The sequence below is a fragment of the Chrysemys picta genome, chromosome 14, assembly GCF_011386835.1.
Source record: "Chrysemys picta bellii isolate R12L10 chromosome 14, ASM1138683v2, whole genome shotgun sequence".
Classification (NCBI taxonomy): domain Eukaryota; kingdom Metazoa; phylum Chordata; order Testudines; family Emydidae; genus Chrysemys; species Chrysemys picta.
In genome coordinates, this window is record NC_088804.1 from 18,008,924 (window position 1) to 18,032,774 (window position 23,851).

The following is a 23,851-nucleotide window of genomic DNA, read 5'->3' on the forward strand; positions in this document are numbered from 1 at the left end:
TTTAAATGATTGAATATCCTGGGTTTAGGCCAGCTGTGAAGGTATCAACTGAAGAAAAAGCGTAAGAATAGCAAAGCTACTGTAACATTTACATTTGTGGGTCAAATCTGATTTCTTAATACTCCTCCCTGCATCACTGAAATTTTTCCCTATAATACCATATAAAACTTTTAAAACCTAAGTTCCTATCAGTTCAGATATTATGAATCCAAAGTTGTTTGTAAAATCAAATGTTTTTAAATAAATTAATTTGATTTCAGTGTGAGTTTGAAAGAAGAAAACCAGATGGTACAACAACACTGGGACTTCTTAATCCATTTGACCCTAATGCAGGAGGTATGTTTGTCTGTTGAGCATGTTAATTATCAATTGCTAGACCCACTCTTGGTGTGTGCTTTAGCTGCCACCAATTAAGTGTGTGTGTGTGTGTGTGTGTGTGTACACACACACACACACACACACACATAATTGGTGTAGAGGAGCTGCAAACCTGATGAAACAAGCCATTAGGGAATCCTTGGATGTCTACACTACCACAGTAAGTCTACCTATGCTACGCAACTCTAGCTACATGAATAATGTAGCTACAGGAATAATGTAGCTGGAGTCAACGTACCTTAGGTCAAGTTACCGTAGGGTCTACACCGCGGGGGGTCAACGGGAGAAAATCTCCTGTTGACTTACCTTACTCTTCTTGTCGGGGGTAGAGTACAGGGACTGACTGGAGAGCGATCTGCAGTTGATTTGGTGGGTGGATTGATCTCCGAGCGTCAATCCTCGCTATAGTGAAGACCTGCCCTTAGATGTGCCGTGCCATTCCCCTCCCTGCCAAGTGGTTTAGGGAGCATTTCCAGCTAAAAGGGGGCATGGATCGAGTTTTTGGCTATTCCCAACTTGTGCCAGTGCTGCACTAGTCCCTGACTAGCCCCAGAGCGGGAGGAAGTATAAAGATGACATAAAGCTGTCCCTTCCCCTCCCCTGGTTTCTGCACCAAGCAGAACTTGTCAAGAATGAAGAATTGGGGTCCAAGTTCTGTTACATTCCATGTGAATTCTTCTTTTACATTATCTCAGATAGTGTAGTGTGGGGAGGATGGAAAGAACTTTATATTAGCAATGAATTTTCCATGGAAGGTGGTGGTAATTGTTTACCCAGTAACTCTTTCTAGTATTACTGGTAAATATATTCATGTTTGTTTAAACATATTTGACATTAAATACATAATCAGAGACTGGTCTTATTTGGGTCTGTCTTAAATTTTTGCAGTGGTGTATCAAACAGGGAGCTAATGCAATTTTGAGAACCCCTCCCCCCACCCCCCAAAAAAATCAGGTGATCTATATAGTTTGAACTTAAATCTTTGGAAATTACAGACTGACAGAATTTGTGCACTGAACTCCCATATTAAGTTGGACATTTTGCATCTGTTTAATGTTGTTAACTATTCCTTGGTGACTTCTGTCTTGTGATGTGCTGTATTGTAGAACCAGGTTACAGCCCTGTGAAGTTAGGTATGACAGCTGGAAGACTACAGTCAGGAGTTAATACATTACAGGGGTTCAAGGAAGACAAAAGGAACAAAGTTACTCCAGGTGAATGCTACATATTTTCTTTAAACCTTTATTCTCTTAACAGCAGTAGTTCATCTAAGCTAAGTATTTAAACCTCACGACAGCCAACCAAACAGCTTGGAACTGTGTTTTATGCAGCTGTTAGAGCTAAATCATAGTATTCTCAATTATTCTTTGAAGCAGAATATTACATATCCCCTTCATATATTATCTATCAAATAACTATTTAAGCAGATCTAAAATATTTTCTAAACTGCACATGCAAAAATGTACATACTTACATGCACAGATGCATATGGTCAGGTCGGCACAGTTGTTCCTTTTCATGTGTACTGGGTGTATTGGTTGATCACGGGACTATGAGCTGCCAATGTGATGTGGCTGTGAAAAAGGCTAATGCAGTCCTAGCATGCATCAGGCAAGGTATTTCCATTAGCGATAGGAAAGTGTTAGTACCATTATACAAGGCACTGGTGAGACCTCATGTGGAATACAGTGTGCAGTTCTGGTTTCCCATTTTTAAGAAAGATGAATTTAAACTGGAACAGGTGCAGAGAAGGGCTACTAGAATGATCCAAGGAATGGAAAACCTACCTTATGAGGCGACTCAAAGAGCTTGGCTTGTTTAGCTTAACCAAACAGAGGCTGAGGTGAGGTTTTTTTTTTTATAGAGAACAATCATATCAGCTGGATAAATGCCAGAGAGGGAGAGAAGTTATTTAAGTTAAGCACCAGTGTGCACACAAGAACAAATGGATATAAACTAGCCATCAACAAGTTTAGACTTGAAATTAGGCGAAGGTTTCTAACCATCAGAGGAGTGAAGTTCTGGAACAGCCTTCCAAGGGGAGCAAGGGGGCAAAAACCTAACTTGTTTCAAGACTGAGCTTGATAAGTTTATGGAGGGGATGGTATGATGGGACTGCCTACAGTGGCATGTGCAACTAATAGCAGCAAATATCTCCAGCGGTCAGTAATGGGACACTAGATGGGGAGGGCTCTGAGTTACTACAACAAATTCTTTCCCAGGTGTCTGGCGGGTGGGTTTTGCCCACATGCTCAGAGTCTAACTGATCACCATATTTGAGGTTGGGAAGAAATTTTCCTCTGGATCAGATTGGAAGAGACCTGGGGGTTTTTCACCTTCCTCTACAGCATGGGGCATGGGTCACTTGCAAGTGTCAGTGGTGGATTCTCTCTAACTTGAAGTCTTTAAACCATGATGTGAGGACTTCAGTAACTCAGCCAGAGGTTATGGGTCTATTACAGGAGTGGGTGGGTAAGGTTCTGTGGCCTCCAGTGTATACAAGTTCAGACTAGATGATCATGATGGTCCCTTCTGGCCTTAAAGTCTCCGTGGAAATACAGATTTGTGCACACTCAGTGATGGCATGCATATTTACATCATGCTTTTTAGAAAATCATGCCCTTAATGTTTGGGGAATTCAGCTTTATGTAGGGACTATATCACATAGAAGCCAAATAACTTCTATGAAGCGAAGAAATGGGATGGAAAATACCTTTTAAGTCATCTAGTCTGTATCCCTGCAAGTGCAGGACTGTACTTCTGTATATTTTCTAGTGCTTTAACCAGATATAGTTGGTAGAATGTTTGTATGTAAGAAACTCTTGGAGTTAAATTGATACAACAAATTAGTAAAAACTTGTAAGAAATGCATTGCTTAAAGGTTCCCTGTTTGGGACAACTTTACAACACTGAATGTTACTCCTAATGTTAGAATCTGATATTGTGCATATGTAAGATAAGACTAATTAGTGATTTTGTATTAATCAACAGTGGTATACTTGAATTATGGGCCCTACAGTTCCTATGCTCCAGCCTATGACTCCACATTTGCAAACATCAGCAAGGATGATTCTGACTTAATCTATTCAACGTACGGGGAAGATTCTAATCCAGAGTGTTTCAGGTAAGTAACAAAGAGCTGTATTGCAGTTTGACAATTACTGAAGTTATCTTGAGAGTAATTAGAGTTTGTATAGACTTTGTTAAAGATTGTTTATCGTAATCTATGCATATCTAGGAAAAAATAAATATACCTGTTTCCAGGGATGAAAGTAATAATAAATTCTTACCCGTTCCAGGGGCTGGGCCTCAGGCGGAAGGGGCGAGCCTGGGGGGGTCAGCCTCCCCCAGCCAGCCCATCCACGCTGCTACCTTGCCCCCGGTGGCGATTTAAAAGGTCCGCTGACGGGAGGCGAAAAGCAGTGTTTTAACATGGGCTGCGTACAGGCTGGTACCGGCTTCTTACCAGTATGCCGTCCCGCCTCACTTTCACCCCTGTCTATTTCCCTACCAGTAGCAGTTGCAGCATCTAATCCTATTTGTCTTGTACTCGTTAGATAATGTTCAGTTTTTCCTCAAAGTAGAATTTTCCTTTGTGATGAAGAGATCCCATTTCATCTAGTATGCTTACCTTTAGAAGTAAGGCAAACTAATCTTAAATTAAAGTTTCTGAAATAGTTTGAATAAAACAGCTGTGGTAGTCAAATCTTTATGGTTAAGGCTGTGTCTTGCATATTGAATACAACCAAACAAGATTCTGGTATTTCCTCATAGTCCACCTAGTCTACCTTTTAAAATTGGTGCTATTTTAAGACATAGCTCCTTTAATAACAATGCAGCTGTGCCATTAGCAAGAGAAGAGCAATCTTAAGGAGTTTGATACTCTTAGTGCATGAAATCAAAAACTCCATTGCAAAGGTAACACTGACTGATGCTGGAAGACTGTATTTTTCAGGCTCTTCAGACTGCCATAAATTATGATAGTTTTTCACTTGTTTTAACCAGTTCGATTGCTCTGTGCAAATAAATGAGTCATCTTTGTACTGACTTGCTTAGATGCCATTGCCATAATCCAACAATGTGTAATTCCATAACTACTTTAAAATAAGACAAAATCTTTTCTAACAGCTAATCTTTAAAGCTATCTATCCAAAGTATATAAATATGCAGAAGGTCTGAGGGACATCTGCATGTTTAATTTTAAAATACTACTTAATTCTCCCTCTCTTCCCCCCCCCCCCCCATTGTATAAATAAGATAGTTAATAAGTGACTTCAAAAATAATCTGGCTTTCACTTTCATACCTACCCTAGTAGCATCCGAACTTAATAACTTTCTTTCAGTTAACTATATTTCTGTATGCTTATATTGTTAAATACTTACTAAAGGTATTTTTGCACTTGGATGCAATGGTGATATGCTTGGTAGAAGTCCCTAGATAGTTGCTTAGTGTACAAAGATGTTCATAAAAAATGAAAATCCACTCACCTGCAGTTATTTCACTGGTAAAACCATTGTGTTTTTGAAATCTTAGAAAATGTGCCATCCTGCTTTAATACCGTTCAGAAACTGAAGAATAGTGTTGATGGCTACATCTGTTTAGACAGAATACTTTTTATTATTTCTAAGGAACCTGATTTTATTGTGTTAGACATGAGGCACCTTTACTACTGGTGTCAAATGTCAGTTCATGAACCATGGTGGTAACTATGGGACATCTCAGTGCTACACAAACTTCAGTTTCAAATATAATGTATATAGTGCTTGAAATGATAATGATCAGATTTGTTGTACTGAGCAAAATGGCTGTAACTGAATTGCATCTTTTATAACCACCCTTGATTCTAATGCCTCAAATAAATGCTCATGGAGTAGTGATACAGTTATGAATACACCTTTATCTTGTTGTGCTTTAGAAGTATTTCCTGAAAGAAAATTAGAAAACTTTCTAATCTTGTTAATACTCCATGATATAGCTTACTTCAAATACCTGAATTGTTTAAAGAAGTGCAATAGCAGTAATGATCATCAAACATGCAAAACTGATTGCAGTTTGAGATCTTCCTCCTTAAAGCACTATTCAGTTGCATTTTAGGCTAGTAGGGAATCTAAGTTAGTCTACAGGCTACAACAGCCTTGGCTATTTAAACAAAAAGTAAACCGGTTAGACTGAATCCCTTGCCAGTCTTCTAATATCAGCATTTTCAAAGTTCAGTATGGTGGTTTGACATACTAACCATTTACAGGGTTTTTTTCTGTCATCTATGCTTGATGTGAAATTGATTTCTTTGTAATTACCTTTCAGTATTCATGATTTTTTGGCAAAGTCTCAAGACTACCCATGTGTAATGGCTGATGGTTTGCTGGATGTTTTAACTAAAGGGGGACATTCTAGATCTCTGAGAGAACTAGAAACGGTAAGAATTGTGATTTGGGAACTTTCTGATGCTTGTTTTATCTCTAGAAAAGAACAAAAATCAAAAGTTCTGAAGCCAGTTGGGCTGATGTGGTTTAGAAACTGGCATTTCTCACTCTTAGCTAATGTGTTTTTGAACATGATCCATTTTCCTAGACATGTCCTATCACGTTTTAATTAACATGCATCCACCCTCAAGTCGATGATTGACAAATTACTGGGTTTTGAAATGTGTTAAACCCTGTGTATCCTAACTGTTAAATCATTTCATATATCTCTAGTTATGCCTATGCATTTTTAAACTCTTTGTTTTAGAGAATGCTGGGAGGGGGAAAACAGTCAACATGTAATAGTTGGAGGTATTGTCCAGCAAAGTAACTTAAATAGGTTGAAGCAGGAAATTGACTGTGCAATTAGACTCATGTTCTGAAGCAAATCTCATCATAACAGTTTGACAACTGGTATGGTTTTCCACAAGATGGTTGCAGCAAAAAAAGCTGGAAAGAGAGAGAGTAGCAAACACTGACTGCTTTCCAAAGGCAAAAATGCAGTTATGTCATCTTGATTTGCAAAAATTGATTCAGCTTTATGTATTGTTGTACACAGTTAGTAACTTTTATAACCTTATAGCACGTAACTATTACCCAACTTTATATAAAACCACAGGATGGACAGAGTGCACACTGATAAAACATGAGTATACATTTTCACAAGACTTGTCAATTACTTTTTTTAACAAATAATTCCACAGTGAACAGTTGAAACTCTTCAGGTGAGCATTTTCAAACTTAATTTTTGTAAGTAGTAGTAACTTACCATAAGCAGAATAGTTCCTGAGTTTAGAAGATGGACAGCAAACCCAGGTATAGTCTGTTCTGTATGCATAACAACTTTTGAAGAGCTGAGCCTGCTAGCTGATGATTAAATATACAATATGGTTCTTGTCTCTTCCCAGGATGTTTAGAACTTTAAAATTTGATCATTATGACACATAGAAAAGGCATTAGAGGAGTTCTAGATGCTTTCACAACTTACTGGTTCTAGTTTTACTCGTCCCTCTGTCTGTGTTTTGATTCATGATACTAAGGTGAACCTGGCTTTATAAAAAGGAAGTACAAAAAGCCAATGACAAACTAAAATTGCTCTTCTGTGAACTATAGTACAAGCAAAACACACTGTGTATTTTGCCACTTGTATGCAGTTATTCCAAACACAGTTTTTATACTACAACATCCAATGCAGCGTTAAGTCAGACAGTTATAATAAAAGCCAGGAAATGCAGAAGTGAAGGCTCCTGTAACAATGCTAACTTAGTACAGATGTGCAACTGTTGCTTTGCAAATGGGCAGTTGAATGTATTTAATGTATGTCATAAAACATACAGGAAGTGCATTCTCTTTTTGTAATGTTGAGCCCTAATGTTGCATTGATGTAACTATTAATTAATTTGAATTCTACTTCTCTAAAGAAAAAAGATTGTCCTTTCCTTATAATATTTAAATAGTCACAGTTAAGCACAAGCCTCTGAGATGAATGGGAGGGGAGGATTCTTGCCTCTGCTGTTGGTGAATGGCTGGAAACAGTTTTCTGCAGGGTTTAGCCAGCCATCATCACAGCTTTATATTATGACGACTGTGTCTTTACAATAGGAAAATATAGGACTAGATCACTGTCACTTCCATTTCCATAAGCAGGATAATGGATCTGATTGTGGTGCATCCCCAGATCTAATGAAGCTCTTCTGGGGATATTCAGTTCTGCAGTCAGGAAAGACTCAGATTGCTGTTCATTCTGGCATTGTGCCCTAGAACCAATGGTATTAGCAGAGTCAGGAATTGACCCCAGTGATGGGTTCACCTTCTCTTGATAAAAGGTTGAGGTGGAAATTGAGTGGCATGTCTTTTGTCCCTTATGCTTTTTTTTCCCTTCCAGCGTAGGAGACAATTTGGCTCTGTAACAAAGTGAAAACTTGCAAAATGAACCAAGTCCTTGCCCCTCCCTACTCTAATGGTCTCTGTAGAATCTGCCCACAATCTTCTTTTGTCTTTACTGGTAAGGGAGTATAGTATAGATCATTTGTTTTGCATTTTTGGGAGCAGGAGGTTTTTGCTCTGTTTCCATTGAAAGTTTAGTGTACCCTTAGCAGCAGCCCATCTCGCTAGCCTACGAGAATGAGTCATTCTCCTACCCTTACTTGACCTGAATAAAGGGGCAGGGAATTAATATTCTGCTAATTAAATACTTAGTTATTTAGTATATGATAAGCATTAACCATCTAATCCTCCTGGATCCCTGTGAAGTTTTAGCAAGTGCTCATGCTGAATGTTATCACCAAGCAGAAGGGCTGATTTGGCAGGAAGGAAGTGTGGAAACAAAATGCTCCCCACAGTCCCAGAGTTAGCTGAAACTCTTTCAAAAAAATCGGTGTAGTTAACTATATTCCCCTTTTTTAAGTATTATTTTAGAGTTTAACACCATTGAAAGGAATGGGGAGTTCATAGCTCTGAGATAAACAAATTCTATGATTAACATTTGAAAAATTGTTGGCTGCCCTTATGACTGAAGATAATTTTTGGCTGCAAATGAGTCAGTTTCATACCCGTGGACACTGGACAGTGAACCTCTGTCCAGAATTACTATTTATTTAATTTTAATTTTTTCTTTAAGCCCAGAGACATTATCTCAGGACCACTTACAGGATTCAGTCACTTTTGCTTTAGACGAAAGAAAAATATGATTAGAATTTTTGGAATAGAACATGTGTTTCAGTCTCTAACTTAGAAAGGAATTTTCCTCAAATTTTTCACACAAAAAAACCCCCCAAAACAAAAAAAACTTTTTGGTCTGAGATCATGCATGTGGTCCAAAAAGGAATTTGCACAGTGGATAATAGAAGACATTTTGCAATATTTACTGAAGTGATTGTCATTGTGGTAATTACACTAGCCTGTTCCAAGCAACTTAATCGAAGGAAAACCCCTTACTGCTAATTTCTTGTACACGACAAATATAAGGAATGCTTTCTCCGTAAAGACTACTGTGTAGTTTTTGTTCCAATGAAAACCCATAACACTTGTTTCGTCTCCCTCCATTTATGAACATCCCATTGTAAGGTTCTGATTTTGCTTTGTACTTTAAAATAGGAACTCATTTTAAATGTCATACTAAATACTCTTTCTCCCAATTTCAGCCAATGGTGGATGCAGAAGGTCAGCATGGAAGAAGTGATACAATAAAAGACGTGGAGGTGGTATTTTCTATCTTTTTCCAAGCAGCTACTCCAAAAGGCATTTTTAACCCCTAACTGCAAAATAGCTTAAAGCTGGAGAAATATGTGCAGCTATATAAACAGATGTTATTTACCATCATGCAAAACTGCATGCTTTTTATTGTAACTCTTTTGGATTCCAGGTTGTGAGGATAAAGTCCAAAAAGTGTAAATCACATCAGAATGTAGGTCTGATTGGTTTTGATATCCCCAAATTGCTTAGGGCCTGGTTACCTCAAACTGCCTGTCTCCTTGCATTACTGAACCAATTAGAATCAGCTGAGGAACTTAACTCAGCACTGGTTGTTCAATTGGGAGGGGGCTGGAGCCAGTATTTTCAGCAAATGGACCGTACTTTGGAATTTCTTCTTCTTCTGGTGCTCCAGAGCCCAAATTATTTGATCTTCAACTTATTATGGTAAATGGCTTTTGGGGGTGGGTGGTGGAATGGGGGTTGTGGGAGAGTCCGGGTTTGGGATGGGTTCAAGAGGAGTTTATATTTGAAGGCTGGTCATAATTTGTATAAAGAACAGGAGTACTTGTGGCACCTTAGAGACTAACAAATTTATTAGAGCATAAGCTTTCGTGGACTACAGCCCACGAAAGCTTATGATCTAATAAATTTGTTAGTCTCTAAGGTGCCACAAGTACTCCTGTTCTTTTTGTGGATACAGACTAACACGGCTGCTACTCTGAAACCTGTCATAATTTGTATGTTTGTTACATTATGGTTTCATATGTGTGCCCAGCGCTCTGGATACTTGCAACTCTTAAAATACATAAATGGGATGGAATAGTTAACTATAGAACAGTAAAAGATTGTTGCTGCTTTGAAGTGAAGAACAAATGAGGTAAATCTAAATTAGTCAGTCCCCCAATCTGTGACCGTTTTCTAATTTACATACTGCAAAAGCGGTGGCATGCATCAACGTTTGCGTCGCACTTCCCGTCAGTTCCCAGCCCAAGCCAGGGAAGCTACTGATACAACCAGCACACCAAATTTGGTGATGAATCCTGGTCACATGCCAACTGAGGCACGTTGCGCATACACTAAGAAGACTGCAAAAGCATTCTGGATGGATTGTTTAAAAACTTCATTTAAACACGTATTTGCTGCTTTTTTGCAGATTATAGAAACAGATGCGGCCAACAAGTTGGACTCTAATAACGATAGGCTCACAGCACTGAAAGCAGTAACAAATTTTGGAATTCATGTAGAGGAATTTGACTCTGAAGGTAAGTACTCTACTGCAATTAGGAATGCAAGTGCTATGTTTGTGAAAGACATTTATCACAATCTCAATTCCATGGTATATTCAGGCATATTTTGTATTATCCTGTAATTGGTTTGTGAATGAATGAATGAGTGTGTGTGTGTGTGTGTGTATATATATATATATATATATCCTTCTCCTTTCACTGACACAGGCTTTTCTATCAATCAGAGGCTGAAATCTTCCAGAAGAAACTTGATGAAACCACAAAGTTACTCAGAGAGCTCCAAGATGCTCAAAATGAACGACTGAGTACAAAACCACCTCCCAATATGATTTGTCTTTTGGGTCCATCTTACAAAGAAATGCATCTGGGTGAGTATAACTTTTAATTGGTGTTTAGAAAACAATTAGGTCAGTTGGAATTTGTATAAAATTATTACAGGTAAAGAACTTCCTAGTAAATTTGTACATTAGATGAAAGTCCTGAAGAGTGACTTTTTGGTTAAACTGTTATCTTTGCAAACCTGTAATCTTTAGTGTGAAACTGGAGGTGAATTTGTTGAGTGTTGTGTTAAAATAGGACAGTCAGAACAACTGGGGCCCCACTTGTCAATTCTGGCCAAGGAGCACTTAATCAGGTGGTTCCTGTTTGATTTTCCTTCTGAATATTATTGTTTCAGATAGTGGCATTCCAGCTCCTTCAGTTGAGATTGCAATTGATATGCAGTGCACCACCTTGGATTGTTAGAGTTCAATCATAACTTTTTAACATCTAACATTTAGTTGCTTATGCTATTAAAACCTTGTACATATGAGGATTGTGTTATTTTAGTGTCAAATTCTCAGAAGTGTGGTATAAGCACAATACAGAGGGCCTGGGTACTAATCCAAACTCTGATATTGCCTTGAAGCAAGTCTCCTTTCTGCTTTATTTCCCTATTTAGAAATTACTAATCTGTAAACGTAACTGCCTTCTTGGGTTATTGTGTGCGATGCATCTAAACAGTTGTACAAGTGTGAAGTGTTCTGTTGTTAGCTAAGGTCAAGTAACTATATGAGAATTATAGCTTAATTCTAAAATGTCATGTCAGTTTGAGAGGCTTTTAGCTCTTGTGCATTCTTGTAGTGCATTTCTTCTTCCATTAGCCACATATATCTTACCAATTCCATGCAAGTCTAAAGTAGACCAAATCCTCCCTTTCTTGAGGGGAAAAAAATAGCTTATGTGAAGTACTTTACATCTGTGGGATCTGAGAACTACAGCTTTGAAAGTGAAAAGGGGCAGTATACATGGCCTCTAGTTCACATGGAGGATTGAGAGCCAAAGGCAAAATACCCAACCCAAAGATCAGTGCCCTGAGCGCCACAGGGTCATTTGTCATTGGTTTTCCCCCAGCAGCTTGCACTGTGACACTTTTGATATGGGGCACACAGTTAATGGTGCTTTAAATCTGCCTAGCTTCTGTTGCTTCTCAAAGGGGTCTTAGTAAGGAGCTGTTTCATCTCTTCTTCCTTTCTCCAGCTCACCCTTATCCTCCTTTCTCCCCCACCCCAAAAAAGAGTCTGCTGGTAAGTTACAGTTTTGGAATGTTCAAGGAAAATGCTGCATTTTCTCTCCCTCTGGTTCCTAGGGCCTTTATATATGATTAATGCCCATCTGCTCCCCTGTAACACCAAGTGCAACAAAGGAGGAGCAAAGAGCCACTAGATTTAACTGTCTGAGTGACATTAAGATGTCTCTGCTATATGCTATTATAGGAGTTTATTTAGTTTTTATATAAATACAAATTCACCAAAGCTAAATACTATTTACAGCTGTGCGGTTGTAGCTGAAAGGCAGACTTCAACTCTTCTGGGCACTTTGTAAAAACACAAAATGAATTTACATTATTGTCACTTTCTAGCGGAGAGAGTGACCAATAATTTAAAAGAACTCGCGCAACAAGTGACTCCAGGCGACATTGTAAGCACGTATGGAATCCGAAAAGCAATGGGAATTTCAGTTCCTGTACCTGACACTGAAGCCAGCTTTGTGGATTTAACAGATGGTGAGTATAGAGTGAATTTAGACATGTGTTGCAGTAGAGCAAAACTACATCTGCAAGTCATTGTAGTATTGTTGGTAGCAACTGCAGAAGTTAAGGTGGAGTCCCAACTTCTGGTCTCTCTCTCTCTTTCTTCTTTAAATAATTTTTGGGTGGAAATTTGCCATGATAGTTCTCAGCCCAAAGGTAACTTTTTTGTTTAGAGAAAAGTGTACAATTGGTGCAACCACTTAAATTAGTAGAGTGAAAAGTTTTCCTGTCCGTGCATGTTGCGATTTTTGCATTTGCACAGCTGACTGAAGATGAAAACAGCACCTGTAGAAAAAATTGGGTTGACTGCTCTTAACCATTTTTAATATTAATTTGGCATGTATGCATGAGAATTTTTCCTTTTTTAAGCTTTCCATTTAAGGGTGCTCAGTTATAAAGCTGCCACATACTGAAAAATAGTGAAAAGAACAGGAATTAAAGATTTAAGCTTCAGTAATGTCATGTTGTGGTTGGCAAGTCAGTCATGAAATCACTAAAGTTTTCTATTGCAACTTACTGTATTTATACTATATTGCATTTGTTTGCCTTAAATACATACCTCCCTTTTTATGGCCTAGGCTATACAAGGTAACATGGATATTGACACTGCAACAGAAACTTTGACTTTTTTTGAATGAGCAGATTTCTCAACCTGGACACCGCATTAAATGCTAGTTTTTCAATTTCATTTAGTATTTTTAGGTCAGTCTTGTTTAAAAAATATTTACTACACAAATAGCAGGAAAAAACAATGAATAGTGTAACGTGTTATAGCGTACAATGCTGTACACACCATCCCTCTTGTTTGTAATAGGTGTTAGTTAAGCTATGCTACTGAGTGACAAAGTAAAACCATTTCTTGATAGTTTTTACTCTGAAGCAAACTTTTCTAGCAGTTTTGCATATTTCTTAAATGAAAAACAGACATCAATTACTCATACTTCTGAGATCAATACATTTATAAAATATATTTATGGTGATGTACACTGCAAGAGTAATGCCCCATCTATTAACAGGAATAGAGCTAGAAATATTATGTCTTAATATCCTAGTATAATTATTAACTCTTTAATACTAGTGGATTCACTGCATAAATTGATTGATTCATGCTTGACACAGGAAATTGACTTCAGGAGTAATAAGGGAATTAGTATACACATCTTTAAGGGATGTTGAATGGGATAATTGACCAGTCTGTGTGGAATAACTTTTTTTTTCAGATTGTCAAGAATCTAAAAAGGCTGCCACCTTCAGTGGAAATGAATCTGGTCCAATTGGAATTTGAAACGTCAGTTGTTTTATGTTATATATTTCTATTGGGTCCTATTAAACTACTAGATTTAAATTTTGTTCAGGATGTATTCACTGAACATTTGTACATTGTGAGTTAGAGGAAATATTTTGTCTATTAAATTTTGGAACTCAAACTAAATCAAAGGTCATGATGGTTTCATGTTAGACGTCAGTTATTTCTAATGCATACACATCTGATCGTGAATTTGGATGGACTAACTCATCATTTTCAAGGGATACGTCAGACTGTCTACAGCCTCAGGTGTCTCTTGCTGCATGAATGTTAGTTTTATATTTTGAAAAAGTTCTCTTTGCAATAATAAAAGGGCTAGAGCCTGAAATGCTTGTAGAGGCTAGAGCCCAACGTAATTGTGGCTACATAATGATCTGCCTATACCACTACTTATCCAGCAATATTCCAGAGCCATTTACAAACTTTCAGATTTGGCCCACTTGAAAATTTCAGCACTTGAATGCATGCAAACTTCCTTTTGAATAAGTATACAGCCTTTATGGGTGCAAAGGAAATACAGCTTTCTAAATAGAAGCTGATATAATTTAATGATAATTAGCGGAAGATGCTATATTGAGGCTGTATAAATGTAGCCTAGGCTTCTTTCATGACCTTGCTCTGTTTATAAAAACTCTAGTTGGTTAAAAGTGATGATGTTTCTGCTACTTATTGCAGCTATCAGGATTATAGGTTAAGAATGACTAGCCAAGGCCTGGTCCCCACTTAGTCCGGACTTCGGACTAAGGTACGCAAATTCAGCTACGTTAATAACATAGCTGAATTCGAAGTACCTTAGTCCGAACTTACCGCGGTCCAGACGCGGCCGGAAGTCTCCCCCCGTCGACGCCGCGTACTCCTCTCGGCGAGCTGGAGTACCGGCGCCGACTGTGAGCACTTCCGGGATCGATCCGGGATCGATTTATCGCGTCTTAACCAGACGTGATAAATCGATCCCAGAACATCGATGGCGTGCCGCCGGACCAGCCCGTAAGTGAAGACTAGGCCCAAGATGTGATTTATAGGGCAAGTGTCAGATAGGCAAAATGGATTACTCTTGAGTAAGGTCATTAAACAGTGACATTAACAAATCTCTTGCCAAAAGGTTCCATAAACCTTAAGAGGGCTTGACCACTTTAAGTTTCAAACTCCCAGACTGTGGACTCTGCTAAAATAGCCACCTTGGAAGTACCTGCTAATAGAAGCTGGACATCCTTAAATCAGTTGGAATAGCTGAGCTGGTGTGGGAGAGAGACAAGAAAAGTTTATACTGTACCAGTTCAATTTTAATGGCTGCCATTCTCCACTGATCCTTAGTCAGCAAAGTAGACTAAGTTGAGGATGAGTGAGACCTGCCAGCCCCCAGCATCACTCTGATTAAGTATGTCCCACTTCTTTTCCCAAGGTAGGTTTGCACCGTCATTGCATATCATGGGCCCACTCCTTCTCACAGCCACCAGATTTTCCCAAGTCCCTTTTTCCACAACTTCTCTCATTTCCATTATCCATAATCCTGCAATAATACATTGTTTATTCCTCTTTACTTTGGGAATACAATTTCCCCTCTCACCTTTTGTCTCATACCTGTCTCAGGTTCCCAGCAGCCCTCAACCATCTTGACAAGGAAATACTTGAAGGGCACCTAATCAGCAATTACACAGTTAGTGGAGATGGGCTGCACGTGATCTAAGTGAATTGGTAGATGGTTGAAGTTAAGTGGTTGTGTGAATTTACTTTGGAGTGTTCAAGTGCTCTACGCTGACAGCTCTACCAGAAATGCTGCAAAATGCTGTATGGCTAGACATGCAGTTACTCCATACTCTAAGTTAGAGTATTTGCTTAGATACATAGTGCAGTAGGAGATGAGAGGCCTCAGCCCACTCTGGGTAAATTAGAGAAACTACTCTCCAGTTCTCAAAAGATCAACCATGAGTTCATGACTACATATTTTCAAGTGAAGATTTCTCTTACATGCACTGAGTTGTTCAAGATAGAGTCTAGTTGTAATTAGGTTTAAGTTGCATTACAGGTTAATGAAATATGGAAGGAAAAAATATGAAAGCTCATGTAGGAATCTGCTTTAGATGTTACATTCCAACAAATAATTACAAAGCAAGCAAAGTTTCAGAAAGGTCTTTATTTTAAAGTAAAAAAAAAGTTTGTTCTTTCTGTGCAGTAGATAATTTACTCCATTAAAAGTTACAGTATACCATCAGCTTTAAATTAGATAAAATGGCATTTTGTGTTTAAAGACTTAAAAACAATAATTCCTCAATTTTCTAGACTTTTTTTTTAAAGTCCTAATAGGCAAGTTTCACAGTTCTGGTAAAAGCATTCTATATTGTTAAGGCTCCATTTAAGACTTTAGCCAAAGAAATTACCCTTCTCACACCCAATCTAATCATTTAAAAAAATATTAAGTCACTCCAGGTGTCGCCCCCCCCCTGCCATATTCATGGCTTTACACTCACTTTCCAATGTTTCTGTGGGTGAGTCTTTCATCTAACAAGGTGAATTGAGGATACAAAGTGCTGTTAAATACTCTACAAAATTTCAAAGAGCAGTATGACTTAAGTTGATAATGTCCCTTTCAGATCATACAGCAATACAACCGGCAACAGAAGGACAATCCTACTTCATCTAGTCCAAGAGCTACAAGCTACTGAAAAATACTTTACACCACTTCCGTAATTGAGACCAAGCTACACCCAAGCAGCATGTTATTAGCTTGAATGGCAATACAAAGCAGTTCAGAATGTTGTTAGATATGGTTTAGTTCCACAATCCTAATTACATCTAAATCTCTAGCACTATTGTGGACAGTGCCATCATTTCAGAACTGGTTCTATCCATAAGCAAACTTCATGATTCAAAATCTTGAGGCAGTATGGTCTGTCAAACTGAAGTACTGTATCAAAGGCGGCTGAATGAAGCCTTCTATTCAGAAGCATTCAAGCCTCTTATAAAAACAAAATAAATTAACATCTCAAAACACATGCTTGTTAAATGTCTACCATCACAAATACACAATGTAAAAGCAATAGGGAACTGAAAGCTATTTGACAGAAATATACAAAAGGATACTAAATTATACTGACCTTTTTTATTAGCACAAAGTTTAAGTATTAAACTAGTTAATATATTATGAATCTGCTGACAGAAAGGAAACAGCCAACCTCAAACTACAGTTGTCTAATATACTACTTCCTGTAAGAGACTGCAGCAAAAGTAGTTTTGCCCCCCCCCCCCCCCTCACTAAGGCTTTAAAAACTAAGTTTTTACGCCACAGTAGGACATTACTCAGATTTGTTCCTGTCATGGAACATAGGCACTTTCCAAGAAATTACACAGTAATTAGAAAACAGCAGTGGTGCAGGCAACAACGATTGTTAAAGAGACCATTTGGAGTCATCTGCCCTCATACTAAAATTGAAATATTAGCAAATGCTGCTTTGGGTGGTGTAATAAATCATCATCTGAACATAGCACTTTATACTGAACAAAATAACACTTGGATTTATTTTAACCACTTTACTTTCTAGTCACAATATATACAGGGAATGGAGTGGAATCCTTTCCTGATAAATGTTTATAATTTAACACCGGCTGTTAGTGTCTCAGAAAGAAAGATCTCTTCCTCACATCCCAAATTTTGTAGGAGTATGTCTTGACATGATTATGTATAGTAGAAAGTTGTTTGTTGAAAATTTAAAGCCATAGCTAAAACTAATTATACTCACCTGAATAAACTTTAAAGGAAAAATGTGAACATTAAACAAATAGAATTGGACTTACTATAAATAACTAACACCCACCCTGGAATAAATTAAGTGGAGTAGCTCTCAGGAGTATGATTCTATTATGCAGGCCATGATGAAACATTTCCACTATAAAAGTGATTTTTTTCACACATCCTTCTGTAATATTAAATAATAAAATCCTTTAGTTTTATAACCTGTGTTGTCTTTTAAAAGGAGCAAGGCTTTAAACAAACCCAGCCAGCGACATGTGAATCGCATAGGACAATCAGATAAAATTCAGGGTTGTGCTATGTATAAAACAGTTACCTAAATTGAGCATACAAAACATATGCACAGATACAGAGTAATTAGAGGCACAAAATACAAGTTGAGTGAACATCATATTGGCTATCCTGTTTTGAAAGTTTGTCCCTTGGCTCATTGCACTAACTCAGATTAAAGAAAAAACATTTTTATTTGACCTATCGTAAAATAGCTATAATAAAGTATATCAGATTCTACCTAGTTCAAAAAAAAATTTTTGCCAAGAATTTCAATAAAGATGTACTCCTTATTCATGTTGGTCCTACTACTAAAATGTTGTGCGCTCTTGTTCTGAAGAGCTAATTAAAGAGGGGGTGCCATTTCTGGCAAATAGCTAGTTAGCCTAAAGCTGAATACTTGTATATTTCTTAAAAATTAATGTACATCTATATCTGTACTTTCCTTGTGAGACACACACCTCACGAGCGGTAAAATGCTGAAGATCAGCTGTATCCTTACTCTACAGAGAAATAGTGGCCCCAAGTCACATTTGCCTCAAGTTTTTTGGAACCTATGCAATATGGAGCTCAGTTTGATTAGCTATTATTTCCAGAGCTGTCCCAACCCTTTAAAGAATGCTAGTGCAAAATGGTCAAAAGAAAAACATGTTGAGGGCATTAATTCCACAGAGAACATAACAGGAAAAAATATGCATTGAGAACACTGACAAACTTCTGAAGATATCAGACATGTCAAATGTTTAGAAACATGCACAGCTCTGAGAACAGAGGCGTAGGTGATTAGTTTGGAAAGGTTGTCAAAGGGGTAAGTGCCACCTAGGTTCAAGTTTGCCTCAGGTCACAAATTGGAAAAATAAATACAGTTGGTCTTGTATTTGCCTTTATCACAAAAACACTACACATTGGGCCAGCCTGATTATCACTACAAAAGTTTTTTTTTTTCTCCTGCTGATAATAGCCCACCTTCATTGATTAGTCTCGTTAGAGTTGGTATAGCAATACCATTTTTTCATGTTCTCTGGGTATATGTATTTTCCATTGTATGCATCCGATGAAGTGGGTCTTAGCCCATGAAAGCTTATGCCCAAATAAATTTGTTCGTCTTTAAGGTGCCACAAGTACTCCTCGTTCTTTTTGCTGATATAGACTAACACTGCTACCGCTCTGAAACCGACACAATTTGAGTGGCTGTTTCTTGTCAAGAGAAAGTCCGAGCAGGAGATAGCTGGCAGGTCAGAATTAAGGTGCATTGAAAGATCTGGTAAGGGAAGTTTGCACATCAGCTGCTGGTATCCTGCCTGACTGGCCAATGCAGTTTATACTTCACCTTCATAAGCACCAATCCTGACTAACATGTTAAATGCAAATTTTGTTAATGACGAGAAAAAAGTTGGGATAGCAATTCTGTATACCTCAGAAACAAATCAGCAGTTTGAGGGACTGGCTGGCCTCATCCAGGCAATGGAAACCAAACAAGAGAACCTCACAAAACACAGTATAAATACATACAGTCAAAGGGCATGATTGCAGTGAATGCAATACTCACATTTCTGTGGTGCTAACATTTACTGTCTCACTACAACATGCACATCCCTAAATGGGCTTTCACTCTCTGGAAATAGTCTGGATTTCTTCAAAGTCAAAAGACTAATTCTGAAGGTCTAAAGTGGCTTACTTCCAATACGTACTAAAACAGTTGTTTTCATCTCATCTAAGAAATGAAATATGGTTTGTCCCTTGGTATAGGGTAAAGAGAGCAAGATGGGTTGTATCCATAATAGAGGTATTTTGAACCAACTTCAGACAAAAATCATTTCCTGTACAACTGCTGATCAAGAAAGGCTTTACATAATGTAAGTTATAGGTATGGGGGAGGCATGAGTTTGTAGAAAAGTCATCAAAGGACAGGGGAACGTGAATTATTGCGCAATTACTCTTTCCAAAAGGAGCTAGAGTATAATCACCATATAATAAACTGTAGTTCGCCTGTGTATTCCCCCCCTCTCCGCATACAGCAGTCTTTTGTCTTGAAAACAGCTTGGCACTAAAGATCATGCATATATGCAGGGTCCAAATGTACTGTCACTTTTTCTTAAGGTCTCTGACAAGTGCTACACTGCTAGCAGATCTAACAAAGAATGAGGCAGTGGAATCATAAGTACAGGATTGGAAGGGACCTCAAGAGGTCATCAAGTCTAATCCCCTGCACTCAAGGCAGGACTAAGTAATAACTAGACCATTCCTGACAGGTGTTTGTCTAACCTGTTCTTAAAAACCTCCAATGACCGAGATTCCACAACCTCCCTAGGCAATTTATTCCAGTGCTTAGCCACCCGACAGTCAGGAAGTTTTTCCTAATATCTGTTTTAACTGGGAAATTAGTTCAATAGTGCATCTGCACGTGCTATTAAGGCCTTTAGTCTCCCAGATTGCATGTAGGAAAGGAAATATTAGGAAATGCTACAAGACAATTCCAGAAAATCCTCAAATTATTCCAGAAACAGGCAGTCCAACGATTGCTTCTAGGCACTTTCAGACTTCTTTTAAAGTCACTCTCCTACTTTGAGATGCAGAGGAACCATTAGTACACATACATTTGGAATAATCTTCACATAAGGAGGGAAATTCTAAGACTTCACAGAAGGGAAGTGGTGGCTCAAAATACATTTTGACAAACTTTGTTACAGACTCAGTTCAGTCCAATACCTTGGGATTTGGCTGTATCTGTGCACACAAAGTAAGTCCTTAGTTCTCCCTTTCCTTTGACATTAATGAGTCCCCTACATTCACATGAATATCCCAGTTCCTGTAATATTTTGCTTGTCTCTTCAGTAACCTGAGTGAAACAGAAATAGTGAAATTCTTGTAAAACACCATGGAAATTAACTTTGAGGATTAAGCAATAAAAATGCTAAAAGTAGTTTTCTAGAAACATCTGAATGCCCATCTTTGTACCTGGATTTTTCCAAGTTCACCAGTACTCTCCATCCTGCTGGCGACATTGACAGTGTTTCCCCAGATATCATACTGGGGTTTACGAGCACCAATCACACCTGCTATTACAGGCCCATGGTTTATCCCTACAGAAATAAAAGTACATGCCATTAGAGTTAATATAATTTTGCGCTTCAGTAACTCCTTCCAGCAGAGGACCACTTTAGTGATTTATAACCAGCATTGAATAAAGCCTCACTGCACCCTTTGGGGATAAGGAAGTGACTTGCCCAGGGTAACAGGGGAAGTTTGTGGCAGAGCTGAGCATGTCATCCAGATCTCCTATCTCATCGACCTGTGCTTTAAGCAGAAGTCCACCCTTCCTGCACTTCATGTAGAACATTAACAGTCTAACAACAATCCTAGAATTGCCATGTAACGAGCCAACAGCAGCACACTACCCAGCGCTCTCATCACCCCCATATCCAACCAGCAAACACACCATGCTCTCCCTCTCCTCCCCGTTTGCAGCTGCAGCATTATTTTCCCTTTTCCCACACCCAGCACCAGAAACATCCCTGAATATTTCAGGAATATCAGGATGATGAGACTACAGCCACACTCCAAGGTTAGAGGTGGAAGCTTGGCGCATTTAAAAGCTAGACTAGACAATGTTCTCTCTCAGTATTTATATTATGCTTATTACCATAATATCAGTGTTCAGTGTCAAGAATAATTCAGCATTGATCAGTGGCTTGACCATCTAATAATCCTTTTCCAGCTCTAGTTTTTGCAAAGCTTGTAGCATTCACATCCTGTATGAAACTGAACTTACCAACACGTAGGCGGAAATTGTTAAAGGAATGTCTGTTGATGCCATCCAGTTTACTCATCAAGGCAATTCCATACTCCACCATGATCCCAATTTGAGCATGCTGTCTCTCCTGGTCCTAGGTAATTTATAATGGATATTAATGCCTTAATATGCAAGCTCATGTCAAGCTCTCAGTGTAATGAATGGCAACTGTCCATCTCAAAGAACAATGATGTAAACACCAAAGCAGTTCAGTTCCTGTGTGTCATGCTACTGCATCGCGAGTGGTCACTGTAATGCTGGTTTCTGATGAAGTCCAGTACTATCAATTAATTATATATCAATTTATCCATGGCAAGCCCCAGATGAAATAACATACCTTTACACAATCACAGCTCAGTTCAGATGAACATGCACAATAATTAAAATGAATATTAAAGTAAATTGGGTCTGGCTGGCAAACAGAGAGCCTGCTCTGCTTAGTATTCATAAACCTGGCTCTTTACATCTCCTTCCAGATTTTAGTGCAGATTTAAAATTATGTGTCCTGTACGTACAGCACATGTATTCTCACTCCTCACACCAAAACCACCTCCTGGTGATGGGCCTGAACCAACAGCCTGGTTTTAATCACCTCTTAGCTACAGGGTGTTTGAAATTTAGATCTGATTTTTGCTACCTGAGTTTATTGTTCTACCATGTTCTCTGCATAGATAACAATTATATTAATCAATTTGCCATCAAATCCTGATTCCAAATCAGACATGGCTGAGGTTGTTCATTCTTTGGTATCACTAGCCACTTGGTACTCCCACCATTCAAGCTATTCTGTTGTGTATCCAGGAGCGTTCAAGCTCCTGGAGTCAAAGATTTTTGAGAATTTAAAGAAAAACAACGTTGGTTTTGGATTTAATATCTGCTCTTGAGGAACAGAACTACAGATAAATGAAAGTTAGTCAAAATCACAGTTTCCCAGTGCTTTGACTCACAGAATAATGTAGGAACAGTTGTAAACAAGAAAACAGCAAATTGATTTTAAAGGAAATAAGCTGACACCAGCTTCACTGGTCTGGTATTAAGGAGTGATGAATTCTCTGCTGTATGTAGGGCTGTAATTCCATTACATGCGACATCTTGGTGACAGTTTAAACCACAGTATTTGTTCTTGACACAAGAACCCAAATATTGCAATTATAGCCTTAATTTTGGAACATTTCAGAAATATATTATTTATAATGTGAAAATACAAAATACAGCCCCAGAATATATTTCCTATCCTCCTCTTCCATAACTGAGACTATGACTGCTGATAATTTCCATCTTCCTTTCCATCCCTCTACACTCTGTCACCTACACAGATCTGAACAAGTAGAATTCTAAATGTGTTTATACTTCCAAAGGGTATCATACCTGGTTGTTCTCTTGGCCTGGTGCGACACTAAGGCCTGCTGCTGCCATGTAAGTGCTTCCAATGGTTTTGATTTTTTCAACACCACTAAATTTAGGTTTTAACAAGAGCTGATTGGAAGAAAGAAACTGAATTATAATTTGAGACCTTAATGGCTTATATCCCCATGTGTTCTCACCAATGATCTTGTATTCCCTACCACATACATAAGATTTATCTCTAGATACATTATGTCACTTTATCTCAGAAAACATACATTTTAACAAAGTGTGGAAGATTTCTTTTGCTGCTGTTTCCCTCCACCCACCCCCTTTTTTGGACACACATTATAGAAATGTAGTAAATCCTGCAACCCAGTAATAAAATCTGTGACAGATCGGTATTTGCATCATGAGGAAAAACACTAGGTCTTGTTTATACTGTACTATTGAAGGGTTAGATGGTCTAACCGCATGAGTACATCAGATGGAAATGATTAGAATTTCACTTTCCAAGGCTGTAAGGCTGAACTAAGAATCCTGGTTCATCTTACTAAATTTTTTTCACTTTTCATGGTTCCTACATTGAAACTCTGCTCTAGAAAGACATTTTATATTGTAATCATGTAAATCCAAGCTAGGTTTGCCTGAAACTTGAAATACCTCATCAAAATCAGCAATGATTTCATTCAGCAGCCGCAAGCACTCCAGTCCCTCTTTATTGACATCACATTCGGTATAAAACACCTTAAAATCAGGTACTGATGCAAACATGACACAGACACAGTCATAAGACTGATGGTACCAATCCTGTTGGAAAGCAATAGAAATTTCACAGTTACCCTGTAACCCCACAGTGTATAATCAAAATTGCGTTCAGCTTTTAGTACCTTTAAAAAATAACTACGACTAGAAATGAACCAAGCTAAGCCACTGGAATTCAGCAAAATTATCGGGACCACCATATTTTCGTATTTTTATTGAATCAGAATTCTAAGTGCTGAGAATGAAATCCAATCAGATACCTCCAACTGCA

The 23,851-nt window shown here is 38.2% G+C and overlaps 2 protein-coding genes across 6 annotated transcripts in view; one reads left to right on the top strand and one right to left on the bottom strand.

The window, feature by feature from the left end:
* The window catches only part of BRD7 (bromodomain containing 7), an 81,808-nt gene that overhangs the window by 18,911 nt on the left and 39,046 nt on the right, over positions 1–23,851 (top strand). For 2 of the 5 annotated variants that reach the window (XM_065567074.1, XM_065567072.1), the window contains exons 9-17: positions 261–336; positions 1,485–1,592; positions 3,370–3,502; positions 5,684–5,795; positions 8,985–9,041; positions 10,190–10,298; positions 10,508–10,651; positions 12,184–12,327; positions 13,575–13,642. In XM_065567074.1, coding sequence (XP_065423146.1) covers positions 261–336; positions 1,485–1,592; positions 3,370–3,502; positions 5,684–5,795; positions 8,985–9,041; positions 10,190–10,298; positions 10,508–10,651; positions 12,184–12,327; positions 13,575–13,639 — 948 coding nt within the window. In that variant the 3' untranslated portion in view covers positions 13,640–13,642. Of the gene's footprint in view, positions 1–260; positions 337–1,484; positions 1,593–3,369; positions 3,503–5,683; positions 5,796–8,984; positions 9,042–10,189; positions 10,299–10,507; positions 10,652–12,183; positions 12,328–13,574; positions 13,787–15,250; positions 18,794–23,851 lie in introns of those variants that run through there. The other 3 variants (XM_008166953.4, XM_008166954.4, XM_024104120.3) reach the window with 3 other exon arrangements.
* Positions 15,780–23,851, bottom strand: part of ADCY7 (adenylate cyclase 7) — a 117,232-nt gene continuing 109,160 nt past the window's right edge. The window contains exons 23-27 of the mRNA XM_008166957.4: positions 23,479–23,625; positions 22,840–22,947; positions 21,451–21,565; positions 20,637–20,761; positions 15,780–20,517 (exon numbers count right to left, since the gene is read on the bottom strand). Of these exons, the coding sequence (XP_008165179.3) occupies positions 20,371–20,517; positions 20,637–20,761; positions 21,451–21,565; positions 22,840–22,947; positions 23,479–23,625 (642 nt within the window). The 3' untranslated portion in view covers positions 15,780–20,370. The remainder of the gene's footprint in view (positions 20,518–20,636; positions 20,762–21,450; positions 21,566–22,839; positions 22,948–23,478; positions 23,626–23,851) is intronic.